This window comes from Mirounga angustirostris, unplaced genomic scaffold (genome assembly GCF_029215605.1).
Source record: "Mirounga angustirostris isolate CCGP_5_RB_7025 unplaced genomic scaffold, mMirAng1.0.hap1 SCAF_9, whole genome shotgun sequence".
NCBI lineage: Eukaryota > Metazoa > Chordata > Mammalia > Carnivora > Phocidae > Mirounga > Mirounga angustirostris.
The window spans coordinates 5,776,305-5,800,196 of record NW_026991717.1 but is presented as its reverse complement, the minus strand read 5'-3'; the positions used below and the strand labels follow the sequence as shown (position 1 = coordinate 5,800,196).

At 45.9% G+C, this 23,892-nt stretch overlaps 2 protein-coding genes across 6 annotated transcripts; one reads left to right on the top strand and one right to left on the bottom strand.

Moving 5' to 3' along the window:
- The first annotated feature begins 156 nt into the window (after positions 1-156).
- On the top strand, positions 157-23,533 carry PRC1 (protein regulator of cytokinesis 1). 5 transcript variants are annotated; one of them, XM_064569875.1, is made up of 15 exons: positions 157-420; positions 7,078-7,210; positions 7,439-7,561; positions 10,186-10,419; positions 10,501-10,671; positions 11,146-11,295; positions 12,016-12,163; positions 13,144-13,280; positions 15,182-15,277; positions 16,539-16,685; positions 16,881-16,991; positions 19,783-19,893; positions 20,422-20,598; positions 20,920-20,958; positions 22,438-23,533. In XM_064569875.1, the coding sequence occupies exons 1-15, from the start codon at positions 410-412 to the stop codon at positions 22,507-22,509; spliced, it is 1,860 nt and encodes a 619-aa protein (XP_064425945.1). In that variant the 5' UTR covers positions 157-409; the 3' UTR covers positions 22,510-23,533. The 5 variants fall into 5 exon arrangements, with proteins under 5 accessions (XP_064425945.1, XP_045755337.1, XP_045755338.1 ...); XM_045899381.3 differs by having other exon boundaries at positions 159-420; positions 20,917-20,958; XM_045899384.3 differs by having other exon boundaries at positions 164-420; positions 20,422-20,521; positions 20,917-20,958.
- On the bottom strand, positions 18,831-19,510 carry LOC123860872 (single-stranded DNA-binding protein, mitochondrial-like). The gene has a single exon (XM_045899386.3). It carries the CDS (start codon positions 19,387-19,389, stop codon positions 18,943-18,945), a length of 447 nt encoding a protein of 148 aa, XP_045755342.2. The 5' UTR covers positions 19,390-19,510; the 3' UTR covers positions 18,831-18,942.
- Positions 23,534-23,892: the final 359 nt, after the last annotated feature.

Genomic DNA, 23,892 nt, shown 5'->3' with positions numbered 1-23,892 from the left:
GCGCGGGGCGGGGCGACGCGGGGCGGGGCGACGCGGGGCGGGGCGACGCGGCCCTCCAGGCTCCGGCGAGACCCGGCGCCGGCGCAGACAGCGACCCCACCGCCAGTCCGAGAGCGAGCGTTTCCCACGCTCAGCGCGCGAGCCCTCACCCGTCACCCCGGCGCGCCGGGACCCAGTGCGCGCTCGCGGCTCGCCGCCAGGGGGCGGGGCTTGGCGAGGAGCGACGGGTCAGGGCGCCAATCGCGGGGTTGCTCCGCCTTCGGGCTCGGTTTGAAATTCCGCGGCGACCTAACGGCTCCCGGAGCCGCGGCTTGAAGCAAGACAGCCGGTGCTTGTGGGAGGTTGCTGCGCCCAGCCCCGCGTGGAGGAGGTCTGGGGCCTCGACGGCCGGCTGCTTGGAGCGTCCGCCATGAGGAGAAGGTGCGGGCCGCGGGAGAGTCGAGGGGACGCGGGAGGGAGCGACCCCCGTCCCGGGTGCGGGGCCCCCGAGGCGGCCCGGGGCGCGGGTGGTACGTCAGCCCGCGCCGAGTGAGGCCCGGGCGCCGCCGGCAGGTTTGGGGAGCGCCGAGCTGGCGCCCGGGCCGAGCGCCCGGTGCGGCGGAGGCAAGGCCTGCCGCGCACCGGCCCCGGCGGCCGCGGGCTCCCGAGGCCCCGACGCGCCGCGGTGTCCGCGAGCCCCGCCCGCCTCTCAGGTGCTGCCTCTTGGCACCTGCGGCCTGTTCTAAGTCCTGCGTCTGTTGTGGTCCGGCTTCTCGCTTCCGTTTAAATAAGGCGGTCAACTGTTGCGCTTATCCGGGTCCTCCGCGGGGTCGGGCTGCAGTGCTAACGTTCTGCCTGACTCGGACAGATAGCCGGCTTTCCCTGCAAGTTCAGGAGCTCCAGTAAGGAGTTCCTCTCCGGTGGTTTCCACGACTCCCCCGGCCGTGCTGGGGAAGGGGCGGCCGGCTTGAAGTAGGGGCCAGACTCGCCCCACCGAATGTCAGTTGTCTCTCAGCCCCCTCGTCCCCTCGATGTTCCCTCCATAGCACATACTGCCATTTAGTGGAAGGTTTGCTTATTTATCACCTTTCTTTTGCTCTCAGAAGGTCCACTCCAAAAGGGCAGCGATGTCAGTTTTGTTCTAAAATAAGGATAGGGGCGCCTGGGTGGCTCAGTTGTTAAGCGTCTGCCTTCGGCTCAGGTCATGGTCCCAGGGTCCTGGGATCGAGTCCCACATCGGGCTCCCTGCTCAGCGGGAAGCCTGCTTCTCCCTCTCCCGCTCCCCCTGCTTGTGTTCCTGCTCTTGCTATCTCTCTGTCAAATAAATAAAACCTTTTAAAATAAAAAAATAAATAAAATAAGGATAATACCAGGGCGTAGGGCTCTTGTGTTAGAATGTCTTGTGATAAAAACGTTAACCCTACTTTCTGAAAGGGGTGGGTGAGGCACTGTGATGATTCATTATTAGTTTGTAGTTATTGGTCAGATTGATTGCTCTATGGCTGTAGAAAGTTCTTCCATAAGTACTAATTCCCGTCCTTCTTTTTCAAGTGCTTGCCTTCCAGAGAATGGGAATTGAGTACAAACTATGGTACCATTGGAAAAAACAGCCAGGGTTTTAAAAATACAATAAAGCTGTTATTTTTTTAAAATATGGCACATAATCTGCAGTGTTTTTTTGGTTTGTGACTTAATTGAAAAAGTTAGCTATGTTTACTAATTTAGCCAAATTGCTTTTACAGAATTAAATGACATGAGATTTGTAGCTGTCAGAGCCAGTTAAAACCAAAACAAATGTCTGTACAGCAAATGGACAGCTAGCCTCCAGCTGATAAATGGGCCACTAACTAAAAGCAGTATGCACACTGTTGTTATAACGTAAAAGTTAACCATCTCTTGGATTCCATTACTTGAACAAATCTTACTGGGTCTGTTGCAAAATGGGTGTTTGGAATTACAAATTTTCTAGTTAGAGACCCTTCTCACTCCAGTACTGTTTTCAAAGAATTAAAAAATGTTCCACCCTTCACAGCATTCATACTAATTCTTTTTTTTTTTTTTAATTTTTTTTTTTTTTTAGATTTCATTTATTTGAGAGAGACAGAGATAGTGAGATAGAGAGCACAAGTGGGGAGGAGAGGGAGAAGCAGGCTCCCCGCTGAGCAGGGAGCCCCATGCGGGACTCGATCCCAGGACCCTGGGATCATGACCTGAGCCGAAGGCAGACGCTTAACCGACTGAGCCACCCAGGCGCCCCATACTAATTCTTATATCACCCTGACACCTCTTTCTTTCATTCCTAAGATTAGCCTTAACTTGGAAAAGACAGCCACAGTCTCACTCCTCCCCCAGCTCTGCTGTCACGGCCCTGGTCCAGGTCACTCTCGTTATCTCTTGCTGTGTTCTCCTGGCCTTTTAACTGGTCTCCCTGCATCTGCCTTGGCCTCCTGAAGCTTATTGTCACCACAGGAGCCAAAATCCTCCAATGATTTCATATTTTAGAGTAAAAGCCTCTCTGCCTTTTTACAAAGGCCTCTGGAGTCCTATTGTACTCTACTCCAGTCATACCAAAGTCTTTGCTCTTTCTTGAACCTACCAGGCTCTATCCTACCTCAGACGTTGGCATTTGCTGTTCCCTCTACCTAGATCTCTCTTCCCCAACATGTCCCATGGCTTGATTCCTTACCTCCTTTAGGTCTTTGCTCAAAGGTCACCTCAGGGAGGACTTTCCACCATTTAATGTAAGATTTGCTTATTGATCACTTTTCTTTTACTATTAGAATGTAAACTCCAAAAGGGCAGGGATGGAATTTTGTTCAGTGCTGAATCCCCAACACTTAGAATGCACCTTGTATGTAATAAACATTCAAGTAGTATTTTTGAATGAATAACTCGATGTTTCAAAAAGTTGTATGATCGTAAGATGCCTCAGTGCATTCGCTGTGCATAATAATTCTCTTGGTGCAATTACATACTGCCTGTAAATAGATTCGGGTAATTTCCCTAAAAGTACAAATTTGAGATTTTTATTCTTCTAACACATCACCAAAAAGCTGAGGATACTTAGAAAAATACTTCCCAAGGACACAAACGGTTGTAAAAAGGTCCAATTTTCCCAGTCTCTTGAAACTAAATCATTGGACTGGAAAAGATCTCAAATGAATGATTTCTTACCTTTCATGTAGCATAGAGTTTGATGGGTTTTAGTATATTCACAGAGTTGTGCAATTATCACCACAGTCAGTTTTAGAACATTTTCATCATCCCTTCAAAAAGCCCATACCCATTAGAGGTCAGTCCCTTTTCCCACCTTCCTCCCTCCCCACACCCCAGCCCTACAGAACTACTAATCTACTTCTGTTTCTTATACATTTGCCTATTCTGGATATTTCATATAAATGGAATCCTATGATACATTGTCATTTGTGACTGGCTTCTTTCCCTTGGTGTAATGTTTTCCAGGTTTATTGCTAGATAACATTCCATTGGATAGCTATATCACATTTACCTCTTCATTAGTGGATGGCCATTTTGGGTTGTCTCTACTTTTTGGCTATTATAAATATGCTGCTATAAACATTTGTATATGAGTTTTGTGTGGACGTGTTTTCATTTCTCTTGGGTAAATACCTAAGGAATGGAATATCTGGGTTATATGGTAACTCTGTGTTCAACTGAGGAACTGCTAGACTGTTTTTCAAGGAGGCTGCACCATTTTTACATCCCACCAGCAGTGTATGAGGGCTTTCGATTTCTCCACATCCTTGTCAACACTTACTACTGTTTTGTTTTCTTTTTTAACTTTTTTATTATAGCCATCTTGGTGCCTGTGAAGTGGTATCTCTCTGTGGTTTTGATTTGCATTTCACTAGTGGCTGTTGTTGCATTTCACTAGTGATGTTCAATGTGTTTTCACATGCTTATTGGCCATTATATATCTCCTTTGGAGAAATATCCGTTCAGATTCTTTTCCCATGTGCTAGATTTTTATGCTTCAGAAAAGTGATCACTTTACCCTCTGAATGTGTTACAGAGCTAGGCAGCACTGCTTTTAAATCTGTCAATATGTGAGAGCTTATGAACTGAAGGTAGCTGGAAGTTAGAGGCATAATGAGCCTTTGGCAGGAACTCAAGGCCACTCATTTTACATTTATTGAACAATTGCTGTGCACTAGGGTCTGGTAAAATGAAGATGGATAAGATCTGGTAGTCCTTGCCCTTGAGTCTATGGTCTACAGGGTGGATGGGGCGGGGGGCAGAGAAGTGACTGTGAGGAATCCACAGCTGTCCAAAGAAGGTAATGGCAGGTGGAAGGTAATGTACAGAAGCATGACCGTGTCAACAACTGAGAGCTACACATGGCTGAGTGAGGGGCATGTCCAGGAAATGCTCAGAAGGTCAGTTGGCTGGAGTCTTAAGGAGTGAGCTGGTGAGAGAGATTAAGAGACAAACCTGAAGAGGGGTTTTAGAAATCCTTCCCTTTGAAAGTGGTTGAACTGTTTCCTGAGGGCAATGGGAAATAGTAGTTCAGTGGAGGCCTGATTGGATTTTGTTTTCAGGAGAACCTAGCTGCCCTAGCTGTGCCTGTTGGCTAGGGTGGGGTGGGCCAGACTGGAAGAGACTGTGGAGCACTCCCTAAAGTAGTGCCCCTCAGGGCACGCCCCAGGCTGGTCTGGTCTGGCTCAACGCCGGGCTTTTGCATTCAGATTGAATATTGACCACAGACGAGATCTTGTAGTGTTTTTTTTAAAAAGATTTTATTTATTTAACAGACTTAGCGAGAGAGGGAACACAAGCAGGGGGGGGGAGCAGGAGAGGGAGAAGCAGGCTTCCCGCCGAGCAGGGAGCCCGATGCGGGGCTCGATCCCAGGACCCTGGGATCATGACCTGAGCCGAAGGCAGACGCTTAACAACTGAGCCACCCAGGCGCCCCGGATAGGCAACCTTTAAATTGGGATTTCTTGGCTAGAGAAATGTCTTAGATGTGAAAATATTCTTGGAGATCTAGGCTGGTGACTCATAGAACCACTGAATACTTGGAGGCACAAAGGGGGCCAATGAGAGCCTTGAGCCCCCTCGCTTGTGGATAGCACAAGAAGAGCTTAAGTGACTTGTTCTAGGCCTCACTGCTGCCTGGTGGCAAAGCACATCCACCTTCCCTGGTGCCAGAGCAGTGTCTTTGTTAGCCATTTGTATCTAAGAAAGGAGAGAAAATTTCTCTATTTTTGAATGTTATGTGAAGCAGACTAATGGTTATCATTTTTAAAGTTAAACTTTGTTTTTTTAAGATAAAATACAAGGTGCCCAGTTAAATTTGTATCAGATAAACAATTTTTTGAAATAAACTTTTTGTAACTGAAGACTAACATACTGAAATGTGCATAAACCCAAGTCCCAACTCAATTTTCACAAAGTCAGCACACACCTACGTAACCAGTGCCCCTTGTATCCCTGCCCAGTCACCACCTCCCAGGACAATGGTGACCACTGTTCTGACTGCTGAAAGCATACCTTGGTTTTGCCTGTGTTTGAATTTTATATAAATGGAATCACATAATGATATATGCTTGCTTGTCTCGCTTGTTTCACTTAAACTGTTTTTCCTTTTCTTCCCCAACATTTTTTTTGTTTTTTCCACATTAGTTTTGTTTTATCCCCCTCCTTTTTTTTAAGATTTTATTTATTTATTTGAGAGAGAGAGTGCATGCATGAGTGGGGGGGAGGGGCAGAAGGAGAGAGAATCTCAAGCGGACTCCATGGTGAGCCAGGTGCCTGAGGCAGGGCTTGATCTCACAACCCTGAGATCATGACCCTAGCTGAAATCAAGCGTCTGAGCCACCTAAAGGGCCTCTTACCTCCTTTTTTTTTTTTTTAGATTTGAGGTATAATTTACATACAGTAAAATTAACTCATTTTACATGTATAATTTGAATTTTGGTCACTGCATACAGTTAGGTAATCACCATCAAGATCTAGGACCATTCCATCACCGTAAAAAAAAGTTTCCCTGTGCCTTTCTGTAGTTGATCTTCTGCTCTGATCCCAGGCTTTCTTTCACTGTAGTTTTTTTTCCTAGAATTTCATAAAATGAAATCCTATAGTATGTAGTCTTTTTGCATTGCTGTATTATTCCATGGTAGGAGTGTACTGTTTATTCTGTTGGTGGACATCTGGGTTGTTTCTATTCTTATGCTATTATGAGTAGTGCTGCCCTGACCCTCCTGTGCGTGTCTTTACCACGTGCAGGTTCAGTTCTGTTGCACGCACCCCACCCGCATGTAAAAGTGGAACTGCGAGGTTTGGCTTCAGTAGATGCTGCCAGCAGGTTTCAAAGTGGTTGTACCAGTTTCCACTCCGGACAGGTAGTATATGAAAGTCCTGGGTTTTCTGTATCCTCACCAACACTTGATGTTTGTCGTTTGTAATTTTAGCCATTCTGTAAGTCAGTAGTTGTAACTTAAGAACAACAAAATTATAATGAGTTGCCAGCTGTTCTATAGGAGCTTCTCACCAAGCAAGGTCTTGTGTTAGGTGGGAGTTTATTTTGTGTGGCTTATCTTTCCTTTTTAAGTAATCTCTACACCCAGGGTGGGGCTCGAACTCACAATCCTGAGGTCAAGAGTCCTATGTTTTGCTTGACTAAGCCAGCCAGGCGCCCCTGTCTGTTTTTCTTTTATAATTCTGTATTGTACTGCCATAGGTAGAATTGTTGATGAAAGTCCTGATTCTGAGTATTATTGAGAGGATTGACTTTCCAGGGCACCTGGGCGGCTCAGTTGGTTGAGCATCCGACTCTTGATCTCAGCTCAGGTGTTGATCTTGGGGTCATGGGTTCAAGCCCCTCGTTGGGTTCCACGCTGGGTGTGGAGCCTACTTAAAAAAAAGAAGAAGAAGAAGATTGAATTTCCACAGTGTAAGATGATACCGAATTTTGCTTTGCCAGTGTTGTGGTGTTTTTGAAAAGAGCAGTTAAAGCTGAATGCTTGTTTTCAATTTGTTTTAGCCTGAGGCCACTGAGAAAGGAGTCTATTTTCTGTTAATACTGCTTTTAGTCTGGGGGCAGTGGCTCATGTTCCTGGCTTCTCTTTTGCTTTTCAGTGAGGTGCTGGCAGAGGAGTCGATAGTATGTCTCCAGAAAGCTCTGAATCACCTTCGAGAAATCTGGGAATTAATTGGGATTCCAGAGGACCAGCGGTTACAAAGAACTGAGGTTGTAAAGAAACATATCAAGGTGAGTGAGTCGTACTGGTCTGTTTGCAATGGGACAGCCATACGGATACTGGTGTCCCATTGGAGATGGTCAGGGAAGTGACACTGGGGTGTCACAGGCTCTTCCTGGTTTTGTTTCTATTTAAGTCCTTTCTTAAGAATTTGTAATTAAGAAGGTTTTGGTGTTGTTGGTTTGGAGTTTTTCTCCCATTGGCCCCAAACTTTTATGGGACTGTTTTCTCTCTTGTAGGACCTCCTGGATATGATGATTGCTGAAGAGGAAAGCCTGAAAGAAAGGCTCATCAAAAGCATTTCCATCTGTCAGAAAGAGCTGAATACCCTGTGCAGCGAATTACACGTCGAGCCATTTCAGGTACGTGGTCGGGCCTTGGGGGCTCCTGCTTGGTCTGAGATTTAGGAAGGAACTCTGACTTGGGGCTGCAGATGGAAGATTTCCTTGTAGAATCTTGGCCATAAAAAGCGGGCAGAATTTGCCACCTAGTTAATTAGTTCCAGCAACTTTCACTTAGGTAAAGAGTTGCCCTGTTGAGAGGTGGAACAGCTAATAAGTGTTACAATCCTCTGATCAAAAACAGCTTCCTCTTGCCATCATTTTGTGGGGCATATAACTTTTTTTTTTTTTTTTTTTAACTCTAAGGAAAAGCTAGGTATAGATGGTACTGTGCTATTCTTTCTCCGAAAGAAAATGAAAGGCACTATCTAGAAAGCAAAAGTGACTGGTGATACAAGGGAAAGTTACCAAAAGACCTGCCTTTGGGGGTTTTTTCATACCCAGTAGTTGTATACCACTGAACCAGCCAGAATGGCTACTTGAGGAGAAATGTCTCAAGAGCTGGAGTGTCTGGAGAGCATAGTCAAATTCAGAGCATGCAGGATTATCTGTGTACCAGGCTGAGAGGTTGCCGTTTGGTGGTCCAGCACAAGGCAGGGCTTGAATGAAGACACCAGCAAGGATGAAAGGAATAACAGATAAGATAGAGGGTCCAAAATATGTCCCTGGGGAGGACCAGTAAAAATAGTGTTGGGATCATAAAAATGAAAACCAACGTGAAGCTTGGGAAGGTAATTCAATAGCTGTGAATGTAGGGCTAGCACAGGATGGCTGTAAGATTCTTGGGTCCCTCTCTCTGTTACAGCAAGAACTACCTGGGTATCTAGATTGAGTCAGCCTGGGAGGGAGTTTCTTCCTTTTCCTTTTCCTTTTCCTTCCTTCCTTTCAAAAGATTTTCTTTATTTATTTGAGAGAGAAAGCACAAGTGGGGGAGGGGGGACAGAGGGAGAGGGAGAAGAAGCAGACTCCCCGCTGAGCGGGGAGCCTGATTTAGGACTCGATCCCAGGGCCCTGGGATCATGATCTGAGCCAAAGGCAGATGCTCAACCAACTGAGCCATACCTGGCAGCCAAGAGCAATCAGATAGATCATGACATTAGTGGAATTTCCTGGAATCTACAGAAATGGCATATATATCATTGATTTTATTTTATTTTATTTTATTTTTTTTAATTTTATTATGTTAGTCACCGTACAGTGCATCATTAGCTTTTGATGTGGTGATCCACGATCCATTGTTTTCGTGTAACACCCAGTGCTCCATGTAGTACGTGCTCTCCTTAATACCCATCACCGGGCTAACCAATCCCCCCACCCCCTTCCCCTCTAAAACCCTGTTTGTTTCTCAGGTCCATAGTCTCTCATGGTTCATCTCTCCCTCCAATTCCCCCCGCCCATTTTTCCCTTCCTTCTTCTAATGTCCTCCATGCTATTCCTTATGTTCCACAAACAAGTGAAACCGTATGATAATTGACTTTCTCTGCTTGACTTATTTCACTTAGCATAATCTCCTCCAGTCCCATCCATGTTGATGTAAAAGTTGGATATTCATCCTTTCTTTTTTTTTTTTTTTCTTAAAGATTTATTTATTTGAGAGAGAGAGAATGAGAGAGAGCACATGAGAGTGGGGAGGGTCAGAGGGAGAAGCAGACTCCCTGCTAAGCAGGGAGCCCGATGCGGGACTCGATCCCGGGACTCCAGGATCATGACCTGAGCCGAAGGCAGTTGCTTAACCAACTGAGCCACCCAGGCGCCCCGGTATTCATCCTTTCTGATGGCTGAGTAATATTCCATTGTCTATATGGACCACATCTTCTTTATCCGTTCATCTGTTGAAGGGCATCTCAGCTCTTTCCACAGTTTGGCTATTGCGGACATTGCTGCTATGAACATTGGGGGTGCATATGGCCCTTCTTTTTATATCATTGATTTTAGACAAATAGTTTCTTTAGTCTTTTAACTTTCAATGTGAAATTAGGTGAGAAGTTAGATATACAGTGATATATCTCCCTTAAATTATATGACAGTCTTTTATTCATGAACGTTGAATAAAATTGTGTAAATTTTTAAGTCCTATAACTGCCACTTTTTTTCCTCTTGTTAATCAGTTGGAGTAGAGCAAGGACTATTGATTTTTATTGGTTAGGTGATATTCTTAGGATTATTAGGATGAGCATCATGTTTTGAACTAAATATACTATGCTATAGCTAACTCAAAGCAAGCTTTCCAACCACTTTTCACCTCTTGCAAAAGTGTCCTGGTACCTTTCCTTATTCGAGACCTTTCTTAGGGAACTCTGTGCCATATTTTTTTGGCCATGAGTTGACTTATTTGTAAGTTTACCTTAAAAGTCTGTCATCCAAGGGGCGCCTGGGTGGCTCAGTCAGTTAAGCGTCTGCCTTTGGCTCAGGTGATGATCCCAGAGTCCTGGGATTGAGTCCCATGTCAGGCTGCCTGCTCAGCGGGGAGTCTGCTTCTCCCTCTGCCCTTCACCTGGGCTCGCTCGCTCTCTTGCTCTCTCAAATAAAATCTTAAAAACAACAACAAAAAAAGGCCTGTCATTCTAGCCCTCTTCCATTGTCCTTCTCTTCATTTGAAGAGATCCACTTGGAACCTTCTCACAATAGTACATTGTCTCCTGCAGGAAGAAGGAGAGACGACCATCTTGCAGCTAGAAAAGGATTTGCGCACTCAGGTAGAACTGATGCGAAAACAGAAAAAGGAACGAAAACAGGAACTGAAACTACTTCAAGAACAAGATCAAGAGCTGTGTGAAATTCTTTGCATGCCCCACTATGACATCGACAGCACCTCAGTTCCCAGCTTAGAAGAGCTGAGCCAATTTAGACAGCACGTGGCCACAATGAGGGAAACAAAGGTAAGCGCTTGCAGTCATACTTCCTAAAAGTCAGTTTTGACTTTCCTGTAGGTAGGCACTTGTAATCATTTTATTTTATAGGCATCTAGACGTGAGGAGTTTGTCAACATAAAGAGACAGATCATCCTGTGTATGGAGGAATTAGATCACACCCCAGACACAAGCTTTGAAAGAGATGTGGTGTGTGAAGATGAAGACGCCTTTTGTTTATCTCTGGAGAATATTGCAACACTACAAAAGTTGCTTCGGCAGGTAATGACTACTCACATTATGGCCTGGGATCTCCATAGTGTCCAGAGATTTGAAAAAACGGACAGTTTTGTCCTTCTGTCTTAAATAAGCCAGTGTAAGTTAAAAGAATGAGGGAGGATAAAGATAGTAAATATTATATAACCTCGGGGGTTTTTTTGTCTTCTTTTTAACAAAAAATGTATTTGTGGCTCTAAGAATGAAATTGAAATCTTGGATGAAATACTGTTAGTCATGTGAATTAACTTAGTATTTAATTTTTTTTAATAATCTGAATCCTAATTCTTGGGGCTTGAGATTCTACCATAATGGCAGCCATACAGTTTGTGTTCAGAAGTCATGAAAACACACTTCTTCACAATCTAGTAAAAGTGCTTCTCCTCTCTGTGGGTCCAGACATTTCTTTGCGGGAAGCCACAGGGCTGGCCTTCTTTGTGCTGCTGTCTTTGCCATAACCATTGGCTCTCCTTGCTACAGCTGGAAATGCGAAAATCACAAAATGAAGCAGTGTGTGAGGGTCTGCGAGCTCAGATCCGAGAGCTCTGGGACAGGTTGCAGATACCTGCGGAAGAGAGAGAAGCTGTGGCCACGGTTATGACTGGGTCAAAGGCCAAGGTCAGGAAAGCGGTAAGAAATCCAATGGGCACTGGGTCCGCAGTCTCTACGAGTGTCAAGTGTATTGTCTTCAACAGTGTCTGCCTCAGGCGAGCCTGTTTTTTGTTTTAAAGATTTATTTATTTGAGAGAGAGTGTGTGCGCAGAATGTGCAAGAACACGAGTGGGGTGGGTGGTGGAGGGAGAGAAGCAGACTCCCCACTGAGCAAGGAGCCTGATGCAGGGCTCTATCCCAGGACCCAGGGATCATGACCTGAGCCAAAGGCAAACACTTAACCAACTGAGCCACCCAGGCATCCCACGAACCTGTTTTTAAGGCAAGCATTAGATAAGGGTGGCTGTAGCCTGCTCATCTTCTGTCCTTTGTGGACATTTCTTAGGTTTCTGGCTCCCATGATATCAGCGTTATAAAAAGTGTTGACTGGGGCACCTGGGTGGTTCAGTGGGTTGGGTGTCCAGCTGTTGAGTTTGGCTCAGGTCATGATCTCAGGGTCGTGGGATCAAGCCCCACACCCAGCTTGGAGCCTGCTTGGGATTCTTTCCCTCTCTGCCATTCTGTGCGCGGGCATGCACACTCTCTCTCTTAAGAAAAAAAAGTGTTGATTTACCTCTGTGGCTTTGTGTTATAATTTTATTTAAACGCCGGGGGCGGGGTGGGGGGCTTTTGAACTTTTGTATTCCTATGTGAGAGTAAACGTATGGCAAGCACCTTTACCAAGTCTCTTTGTTACAGCTGCAATTGGAAGTGGATCGGTTGGAAGAACTGAAGATGCAAAACATGAAGAAAGTGATTGAGGCAATTCGAGTGGAGCTGGCTCAGTATTGGGACCAGTGTTTCTACAGCCAGGAGCAGAGACAGGCTTTTGCCCCCTACTATGCTGGTTCGTACACAAGCGGAGGTCTTCCTGAGGGCAGACATTGACCAGCACGTATTTCCTCTACCAAACAGATACAGCTGCCTTTTCAAGCCATGTAGCATAAATTGCCATTCCTGCATAATTAACATTAGCAAATGCCACTAGGAAATAAAGGGCCTCTTGATTCTTGAAATAGTAAATCACTGTAGCCTGTAGTTGTGAGGCTCAAGTCTGTCGGGTGCTTACTCCATGCCAGGTGCAGTGTTAGACCCGTAACACTATTATCTCACTTAATCCTCACCTCAAGAGATGAGGACATGAAGGCACATAAATGTTCAGCAAATGCACTAAGAGGCACACAGCAGGTCAACAGCAGAGCCCGTGTTTGAGCCCATGGAATCCATCCCCAAGAGCTCAACAGAATTCGAGTCTGACCTGAACAGAGTATAAAGATGAGATTGTACTAAGTTTTTATTTTTATTTTTTTTTAAGATTTTATTTATTTGACAGAGAGACACAGCGAGAGAGGGAACACAAGCAGGGGGAGTGGGAGAAGGAGAAGCAGGCTTCCCGCTGAGCAGGGAGCCCGATGCGGGGCTCAATCCCAGGACCCTGGGATCATGACCTGAGCCAAAGGCAGACGTTTAACGACTGAGCCACCCAGGCGTCCCTGAGATTGTACTAAGTTTTTAGACATTTTCTGTGAGCAGGATGGAAAGGAAGACTGTGAAGGAAACCTAGAACAAGGCAAGAAGTGACACAGAACTTTTGAAAATCTTCATCATTGTAACCTACACCCTAGCCCCTTACTCCCTACTCTCCCCAGACTGATCATGTGACAGAGCTGGCTTTATCATCCACAATATATACTTAATCATGTGTCATTTTTACTATAAGGAAGAAAAACGGATTTCCATCTTGGGAGGATGAGGATGAGGGATTAGTAAATTGGGATGCTAAACACTAGAGGAATTTTTTAAAACTTCTGGGCCTGTATCTTGCAGAGGACTACACGGAAAATCTGCTCCAGCTCCATGATGCTGAGATTGTGCGGTTAAGAAACTACTATGAGGTTCACAAAGAACTCTTTGAAGGTGTCCAGAAGTGGGAAGAAAGCTGGAGACTTTTCTTGGAGTTTGAGGTACCGCCCTAGCTTCTGTTTCCCTAGAGTACAATCAAGGCTTAAGGCCTGCCCTGCATAGAGTCAGAATCCACTCTCCTTTCTCTTTACCAGGTTTCTAACACCCTGTCTTCATCACTAAGTTTCTGAGTTACTGCTAACCCATCTGTGTTTGCAAAGCTCATAGGTGGGAGCACAGAACTAAATTAATGCCTTCAATAAGGTAGAATTCTTGCATAAAGAAGTCCAGAGGTACAGCATACAGGGCAGGTCCAGCTGTTCGACAGTCAGTGGTGTCCCAGGCTTCTCCAGCCCGGGGCTCCCCCACCACTAAGGGGTGGACATTATCCCCAGGTTCAGGGTAGCTGGAGAGCTCCCCCTGTTGCGCTTCATGCCCTGCCCCTCCAGCCCCTCTGAGGGCTCTTCCCAGCCCCTCTGCTTGCACACCACACCAGCTGCTGGTGAGGCTGGGGGAGCTTTTGCCACAGATAAATTCAGGTTCTCCGGACAAAGGAAGGAGAGGGCGGATGTGGGGCCAGGCAGTTATTATTTGCTACCATTCCAACTTCTGTCTTCTTAGAAAGTTGCCTGGGTATTAGGGCACATTTGTATAGTCTGAATTCCTCTTCTTCTGACAGACTTGGCACTCATAGCTTTCCTCAGAGCTTTTCTGAGCTCAGGGCTGGGAGGACTTGGTTGAGCCAGACGAGACATGCAGGGCACACGGAGACTCCTTCTCAGAGCTTGAAAGGGACCGTTAGAGAATCTGAGTTCAACTCCTTCAAGGTTATAGGAGGGAAACGAGGACTCAGATGGAGAGACCTATGTGAGATCTCACAGCTGTTTAAGAACAGATGTCCTACTGTTACTCCTTAACTTGTGGTTGAAAGCAAGAAGGAAGGGTAGTAAATGTCAGTAAAGAGCCAGATAAGTAAGTCTTGTGGACATGCCAGTATTTAAGGAAAAATAAAAGCATTACCATCCCCTGTAGTTAGTGTTTATGGGCAGTTAGCAATCAAGTGGTCTGGAAGGGGGAACAATTTCTTTACAAGCTTTGCCTCCAAATTGTCAAGATTGTTTCTAAAGTTTTCTGATGATCTCCAATTTTTGAGTGTATAAATCTAACTTATATGCACAAATTACATGCTTAAATTACTGTTCTGGTATACTGTATACATGATACAGTAACAAATAACAGAAAAGAGGAGGAAGCCTAACACTTTACATGTTTACTTGCCTATTTTGTGAGTGTTAATTTCATAAACACTGGGTTATAAACCACCTAACTGGGCACATTTAAGCTGCATTGTCAATATGCTAGAAGTGAGTGGGCAAGTAGGGGTGCCACCACCAAGCCCTCCCGAGTGTAGACCTCTCCCTTGTCCCTCCACATATATTCCCTATAGATGACAAGTCATCTTTGACATCTGAACCAAGGAAGGGAGCCAGTGACATTGTGTATTACATATTAAAGCCTATCTTTTATTTTTTTTAAGATTTTATTTATTTATTTGAGAGAGGGAGAGAGCCAGGGGGAGAGGCAGAGGGAGAAGCAGACTCCCTGCTGAGCCAGGAGTCTCAAGCGGGGCTCAATCCCAGGACCCTGTGATCATGACCTGAGCTGAAGGCAGATGCTTAACCCACTGAGCCATCCAGGCGCCCCCTCTGTTGCTTTTAGATTAAAAAGAAAACCGTAGTTTTTTTTTTACACACCAGTGAATGATCTTGCATGTGCCTGTGGTGCTCACACCCCACTCTCCTGTCTTAGAACACCACCATTTCTCGCTGCTGACAGTGGATGGGAATGCGAAACTCTCTGAGTCTCCTTAGTATGTATCAGTTTATGAGAGCAAGGAATCTTAGCAGTAGTTACTAGTCTGATCATCTCAGGGCCTACTCTAGTTAAAAGGTATTTTTTACAGAGAAAAGCTTCAGATCCAAGTCGATTTACAAACCGTGGAGGAAATCTTCTAAAAGAAGAAAAGCAACGAGCCAAGCTTCAAAAAACACTCCCCAAGGTAAGATCGCTACTAAGAGTTTTTGGCGCTTGGCTACAAAGTACCTTACTTTTTTGTATAGCCTTTGCTTTGAATTGTCTTGCCCCAGAACTGTCTTCTTTTCCAAAGCTTAGGCAAGGATGGTAAGTATATACCGAGCCTTCCTGGTGTAAGCACCTGAGTATCAGGGTTTCTTAGCTTTCTAGGGCTGCCATAGCAAAGTGCCACAGACTTGGGGGCCTTCAACAACAGAGATTGTTTTTCACAATTCTAGAGGCTAGAAGTCTGAGATCAGACTATCAGTAGGGCTGGTTTCTTCTGAGGCCTCTCTCTTTGACTTGTGGATGACTTGCTGTCTCCCTGTATCTTCACATGGCCTTCCTTCTGTATCTATATCCAAATTTTCTTTTAACAAAGCCACCGGTCACGTTGGATTAGGACTCACCTGAATGACCTCATTTTTTTTTTCCCCCAAATGACTTCAACTTCATTACCTGCCTGTCCAAATAAAGCCACATTCTGAGGTACTGGGAGAGTTAGCACTTAAACATGACTTTGGGGAGGATGCAATTCAGCCTATAGCATAAGGCAAGCTTTTGAGAAAGTACGAGAGTGCAGGGTGGTGGGGTGGAGGGAGGGAGAAGCAGACTCCCCGCGGAGCAGGGAGCCCGACACAGGGCCCACTCACAGGACGGGGAGATCATGACCCAAGCGGAGGGCAGACGCCCCACTGACTGAGCCACCCAGGCGCCCCCTGTTGTCCCTTTTAATAGTAGTAGTAATTGTTACCCTTTATTAAGTGCCAGATACTGTTGCAAAGTGCTTTCCATTTATTAATTCATTTAGTTACCACAACATCTTTATGAGGGTGGTATCATTTCCATTTTTATAGATGAGGAAATGCCCTGAGAACTTCAGTAACTTGCCCACCTTTTCATAGCCAGTGAGAGGTAGATTCCAGATCAGAACCCAGAGAGTGGTGCTCGTAACCCACACTGCCTATTTCATGTTGTTCGTCTTCCCCAGTGCTACCTCCAGCTTTAGGCACCAAAACCCTAGTTAGACTCTGGGTTCCTGCCTTTTCCCACCTTCATGTGTGTTATGAATAAACCATTACTAGGCTTTACTTTCTGGTCACTCTGACCTGTACCCACATGGGTCCAGCAACTTGATGTTGAGCTCATGGTTCTCTGGGGTGGGGTCCTCCTTTGGGAGAATCATTTCATTCGAGCTTCATACCAAAGATTTGAAGTAATTAGCATGTCCTTGTCTATGATCCCAGTTGGAAGAGGAGTTGAAGGCACGGATTGAAATGTGGGAACAGGAGCATTCGAAGGCATTTGTGGTGAATGGGCAGAAGTTCATGGAGTACGTGATGGAGCAATGGGAGATGCATCGACTGGAGAAGGAGCGAGCCAAGCAAGAAAGAGTGAGCGAGCATAGTGGGGGACAAAGGGATAGGGGGAATGTGAGCAGCCCAGGGTCTCTGCGGGGGATGAGGGGTGGCTGAAGAGGTAGCCCTGGGTACAGGGACTGGGCACTCGATTTCTGGCCCTGCTTCTGTCCCATCTCAGGCCTATTCCCTTCCTGAGATTTATCGCTGTTGCTTCTGACTTCCACACAGCAACTCAAGAACAAGAAGCAGACAGAGACAGAGATGCTCTATGGCAGTGCTCCCCGAACCCCCAACAAGCGGCGAGGACTGGCACCCAACACACCGGGCAAAGTGCGCAAGGTGAACATGAGGCTTTGTGAACCACTCTTTTTTTTTTTTTTTTTTTTTTTAAGATTTTATTTATTTATTAGAGAGAGAGAGTGAGTTAGCAAGAGCTGGAACACAAGCAGAGGGGATTAGGAGAGGGAGAAGCAGGCTTCCCGCTGAACAGGGAGCCCGATGCGGGGCTTGATCCTAGGACCCTGGGATCATGACCTGAGCTGAAGGCAGACGCTTAACGACTGAGCCCCCCAGGCGCCCCTGTGAACCACTCTTTACGAGGGGCTGTTGAGGCTAGGGCTCTTGGCCACCTCTTGTCTCCTGCCCTACAGATGGGAAAGGGTTTTGGGGGCCTTCTGGTTTGGGTTCCTCTAAAAGTATGAATGGAAAACTATACTTATCCCCAGCAGCAACTCGATAATGACAGTCATGGAGCGGTCAGCTCGGATGTGTGCCTGTTGTTGAGGTCTCGGGTTAAACTCAGGGGAGACCATACTGCCAACAATCTGTAATGATGAAGACCTTCAGAGGTTCATCCTGGAATTCCAACAAGTGACCGTGGTATTCTGTGAAAGACTTTCATGTTTAGTAAATGGAATATTCAGTACTCCTCAATCTCTGGAGCAGGAAATTGGGGAGAATTTTAACCTTTTCTTTGATAAATGAAGAAGTAGAGCATTATTTCCCTTCTCTTTCCTCAGCTCATATTTTCTAACACATAGATAGTTAAAGAATTACCTTTGCAGGGGCGCCCGGCTGGCTCAGTCAGTAGAATATGCGACTCTTGATCCAGGGACCAGGAGTTCAAGTCCCATGCTGGGGGTAGAGGTTACTTAAAGAAAAAAAAAAAATCACCGATAAACTCCAAGAGGACCACTGAGAATATTTGTTTTTCCTGATTTTAAAAAAGCTTTTAAATAATGTATTTTTAAAAACAAAACAGATTACATATAATTTGGATTCCTGCCTTTTCCCTACTTGGTATTGGTTGTGATTTTTTTTCATAGCATCAAACATTCTTCAAATACATGCTCGTTATTATTAGCTGTACATTCTATCCTGACATGCTGTCATTTATTAAACTAGCTCCCTAAAGATTTATTATCTTAAAGAGTGTGCGTGCCCATGCTCAAGGGAGGGGGGGAGAGGGGCAGCGGGAGAGGGAGAGAATCTCAAGTAGGCAGGCTCCATTCCCAGCACAGAGCCCAGCCCAGGGCTCGATCCCATAACCCTGAGATCACAACTTGAGCCGTAATCAAGTCAGACACTCAAGCGACTGAGCCACCCAGGTGCCCCTACCTAGAGTTTATTTTTTTAAAGTTTAGTTTTATTGAGTAAAATTGGCACATGAAGTGTTTGCTTTCATAAGTTTTGACACATGTATACACCGCGAAACCATCACCACAGCCAAGCCTGTGAACACATCCATGGCACGCAAAGTTTCCTCCTGCAGTTTGTGTTCCCTTTGCTCCCCCACAGCAGCCACAGACTTGCTGTCACCACTGACTAGTTGCATTTTCTAACATTTTATATACGTGCAATTATACAGTATGTATTCCTTTATGGTCTGGCTTCTTTCATGTAGCATAATATTTGTGAGATTCCTCTATGTGGTTGCATATGTAATAGGTCACTCCTTTTTAATGGGGACCAGTAGTCCATTGCATGACTCGACCACAATTTGCTTATGTGCCTGTGGATGGACATTTGGCTTGTTTGTGGTGTTTGGGCTATTACACAAAAAGCGGCTATATTTGTACATTGGTCTTTGTATGGATATCTGCTTCCATTTCTCTTGTGTAAATACCTAATTTGATAGATTTAGAAACAAAATGGCTGTACCATTTTTTTTTTCTTATCACTCATTTTATGTAAAAGAATATTTTAATTCTTGTCCTTAGGAACTATAAAGACTATACATGATTTGGAAATGAGATTGTACCAAACAATGGCCAAAGGAGAATCGTCCATTCTACGCCTTCTCTTTGGTCTGGTCACTCAGAAATATAATGTTATCAGCTATGATTGTTGTTGCTTGCCGCCTCACGTTATTTTTATCTGTGTATTCACCATAGTCTACTTTCCCTTCTACATAAATTCGGGACCCCTTTTTCACATACTGATATGCCACATCTCTGAGGCCTGGGCGGAATACTGATATTCTGTGCCATGTTGTCTTTTGACTGACATCACTCATCTGGTAGGCTTCACTCTCCCCGGACCGCCACATCTCATTCGTCACTAGAGAAAATATCGTGACTGGGTTTTTCCCTTCCACCTGTCTCATGATGGGGTCCTGACCCACTCGCCCAAGCAGCTGCACACGGTTCAGAGATCTTTCAAGAACCAAGCTGCTAGCTATTTCAGACTCACGTCTTACAAACTGGTGAAATACCTGTAATACACGTCTTCGAAACATGGCTTCTATTTGGTTTTCCTACAAACTAGTCTCTGGTCTTCCCCCATTTGCATTCCAGTCTTCCCAAATTTCATTAAAATGCAAGCCCCCTTAGAGCTGGGATTTTCGTCTGATTTATTCACTGCCACATCCAATACTCCTGAGTTAGTTCACCTAGCGAAGAACTCCTGGCTCCCTCCCTCCCGCCCCGGATGCTCTAGCCGGTTCCTGGCTGTACCATTTTATAGTTCAATCCAGATAGAAATCGGCTTTGAACACTTATCACAGGTTTCCTCAAAGCTCTTAACCATGGAAACCCATCTTTCTTAGACAGTTTCCTATATTCCTTTCTCTCTAGTGTAGGGATGGGCTGCTGAGCATGCTAAGTATGTTCTGTCCTTCTGGTCTCCTTAGCTGAACACTACCACCATGTCCAATGCTACGGCCAACAGCAGCATTCGGCCGGCCTTCGGGGGGACAGTCTACCGTTCGCCTGTGTCTCGACTTCCACCTTCTGGCAGCAAGGTTGGTATGTTCTGCGTACAAGGACGTCACCAGCACAGCTCCAGCCTATTTAGGGGCCCCACCTGCTTGTTCCAGTTTCTAAGATCCCCGGATTCAATTTTCATTGAGATGCTGAGAGTAAGCTAGCTTATCTGTCAAAAAAAAAAAAAGTCATTCTGAACCCCAGTAGTATCATGGGAGTCACTGGGATGTAATTCTGTGGGCTCAGTTCAAAGCCTGGTCTTCAGCTGCTGCTGAGTGAGGTCCGATGACTCTGGTCCACGAGACAGTCGGGTACCCTCACGTAAGGAGAGGTAGGGAATATGGGCTAAATGTGTCTTCCAAGTATTTTACAGACTGGGCTCAAGAGAGGTACTCTGCAAACCATTAAGAATTCATATATTTTTTAAAACCACAAGTAGAGACATGAATAATATAAAGACATTATTAGCCTTTGGCCACTTGCTCGCGCAGACGTGCGTGCGTGCGTGTGCGGGTGTGTGTGGTCATTATGAGCATGATGCACGGATTTCTCTCTTTTCTTTGCAGCCAGTCATCACTTCCACTTGTTCGGGGAAAAAAACACCCCGTGCTGGGAGGCATGGAGCCAACAAGGAGAACCTGGAGCTCAATGGCAGCATCCTGAGCGGTGGGTACCCCGCCTCGGCCCCCCTCCAGCGCAACTTCAGCATTAATTCTGTTGCCAGCACCTATTCTGAGTTTGCGGTAATTCACCTTTTCTAATATCTACCAGTCTCTGGGGAGCACACAGTTGGGGCAGAGCGGGTTTCTTCCCCAGGGCACCCAGACGATTAGGACAGTTCTTTGGAGGCTGAGAATCCCTTTCCTGCCTTGACCGTGGCATGGGGTCGGGTGGTTTAAGGGGATCTATAAGAAGGAAGTTGGCAGTAGCAACTCGACATTTAACCTGGATCCTTCTGCTTAAGAAATACCATTCCCTGGCTGCAGGAGGGGACTTCTGATCACTGCCCTGGTGCTCTCTTGGTGGAGTTCTTGGTAATTGTCTTAATTCTTTGTTCTTAGAAGGATCCGTCCCTCTCTGACAGCTCCACTGTTGGGCTTCAGGTCTGTATGGCAATCCCTGCATGTCCCATGTCCGTTTTCCAAACTCCTCTGTCACATCTGCTGGCTTAATTCCCATCTGGGCACGGAGCTACACTAACCAATCTCAGCTGTACTATCCTAGAACCTTTTTTTACAAAGGAAGCAGGAATTCCTAACGCAGAAATCAAAAATACTTTCTGATTTAAGTCCCAACAGCCTAACCTGCTGATTAACACCTGTTCAGACTTGAATTGGATTCTCAGCCCTACCTAAAGTCAGGCAAAGTTTTTTTTGTGATGTATTTCACACCAGAAGACCTTCACCCTCCCCAGTTGTGACATCAGAGGCCTCCAGTGTGCTGGAAAGAATAGAGGCCCCATCACGTGGGGAGGGGAGCCCCAGCTGTGTGCTATCATGAGGTTCTTGGCCTGTGTGCTGATTATTTCCTGGAGTATATGCCTTACTAACCGCCTGGGGATGAACTGCCAACTTTCTGTCTCCTGTGAGCTCCCCACTGCTTGTGTCCTTGCCTCTGAGCTGCTCAGGCATCCACGCGGCTCTGAAAAAGTGGTTTTTTTCCCAGACACTCTTCAGTTCCTAGTAACCTACTCCATCTTGACTAACACTTAACTGCAGTGCCCTTTACTTAACAATGTGTGCTCTCTCCTCTGTGTCTTCCTGTTGAGGGGGGGGGGCTGCTCCTCCCCCATGCTGCCGACTACCTTGCTGCAGTGACGGAGAATGGGGCAGGTGCCCGAGGCTGGAGCTCGGAAACTAGCTTCATACTATGGCACTTTTTTCAAATTACACGACTGGTAGGGCTTTATTTACAGAAGTGTGTCACTCTGGCTAGCTGACTGCTGGACAGAGGGTCCCGCTTTCTCTTGCTTGCTTAAGCCAAGCCCCTTGTCATCCCCTTGGGGCTTAAATGTATCTGCTTATCTTTATGGCAAGGCCGAGGGAGGGAGGGTCTATCTGGTTTGGGTTGCTATGGCTGGTAGACTCCACCAGGCAGTACCAAAGCCAGCGGACTAACCTCGACTAACCTCTCTCTTACTCAGTGGTCATTCGTGCTTTATCTTCTTCTATTCCATGTGCTCCAGCATGAGATCAAATCACCAGCAGGTTACAAGGCCCTCAGCCCCAGGGATTGGTAGATAGATGGTCTGGCCCCCTGCTTTATAAAGGGCTCAAAAGACCAAAGGTTGTTGCCTGCCCAGCTTGATAACTCCAGAGAGTACTTTGTGAAGTGTAAGGGATTTCTCTTCTGTGAGGTTTTAACAGAACGTACTGGCTAAGGAAAGGGGTCCAGGGTCACCATGTGCACATGCTTCATCTGTGACTAATAGAATGGTGCTCAGAGTCTCTCATCTGATGTTCCTAACACGACCCGTGCTGGAGAGGGACCTGGGGCTCGGAGAAACACACGCCCGTGCACACGAGGGTGGGGCGCGTGGGAGTGGGTCCGTAGTGCCGCTGACCGTGTTTATTTTTCAACAGCGAGAACTTTCAAAGGCTTCCAAATCTGACGCTACTTCTCGAATCCTCAATTCGACCAACATCCAGTCCTGAGAAGCCCTGATCAGTCAGCTGCTGTGGCTTCCTGTGCTTAGACTAGATCTGATTAGACAGGGGTGATTTTTCTTGAGTTTAGGTGTGCTTGAAAATCTGGTTCCACTGCCACGGGCCTAACGACAGACGTGAATGAGAGTTACAGATGAAGATCCATCAGAGGTTTAGTGGGTCTTCAAAAACTTGATTTTGTTTTGACCCAAGAAATACATTAAAACTTAGTTCATAGTGGTAAGTGCAAATTTTAGCAGATGGAACCTGATTTCTCTGCCCCATAATTCTACTTGCCGAAGCACGAGCAAAGGCTTGTATCTCACCATTGTGTAGGAAAATGATTGTGCCCATCCTGGGGGCATGGGACATGAAGTGAGATTGGCCTGTACCCTTAGAATTAGTAATTAACATCTTTTTTGCTTAGGGATGTTCCATTAATGCTATAGCTGTGATAGCTTTGCTCTCACCTAAAGATCTGTCTCCACCACACAGGATAGCCTTCCTCCTGATGAGGGTGTCTGTGTGTCAGAAGTTGAGACGGCCTGACCTACTGCCAAAGAGGTGACAGGGAGGCTGGGAGCTCCTTTGTTTTGGTTATATAGTGCAATGCCCTTTGTGGGGTATGTGTGTCCGAACACACACGCTCACCTGAACGCTGTTTCTGTAGTCTTCTCTGGGTCGAGGCCCCCAGCCCCGTGCCCACTGGGCCGGAGTTCGTCTGCCCCCTGCAGTTGGCAGCCACGGTGGGGGGTGGTCAGGACGGGTTGGGCCATTTCTGTCCCGGAGATCTGGAACTTTGCACATGTCAGTACTGGGGAGTTCCTCACCTACCCTGCCGATCACTACTGCTCTCCCCGAAGCCCTATTTATTCTCACTCTGCCTGCCCGTCAGCACGTTCAATGGTTCTCGAAAGCTCGCGGCATGGGTTTGGTCTGTGTCAGCCATGCTGCTTAGACGCATACATGTCCTGTTTTTAAAAATATATATTCTTGAAAATAAATTAATGCGTATACTGACGTTTCAAAAAGATACATGGTGGTGGTTTTTCTTTCTTCCCCCAAATCACTTTTTGGTCAGTTTGGTCTGTGGAAAATAGAAAAGACTAAAAACATACAAGAGATTTTTAGTCAGGAGTGTGATTTTTATATTCTTTTATGCACTTATTTCTAAATTAAAAATATTTTTTATTTTGAGGAAAAATCCAACTCCTGATATATAAAGGGGCTGAAGTCATATTAGGAAATTTATGGCTACATTGTTGTCTGCCCTTAACGGGATTAGCTTTTATAGGGTGAGGTTGCCTGGCCCTTTGGTTTTTTAACAGCCTTTGATTAGAAAATACACGTTGGACGTGTATACTGGGATAAATTTTGATGTATATGTACACC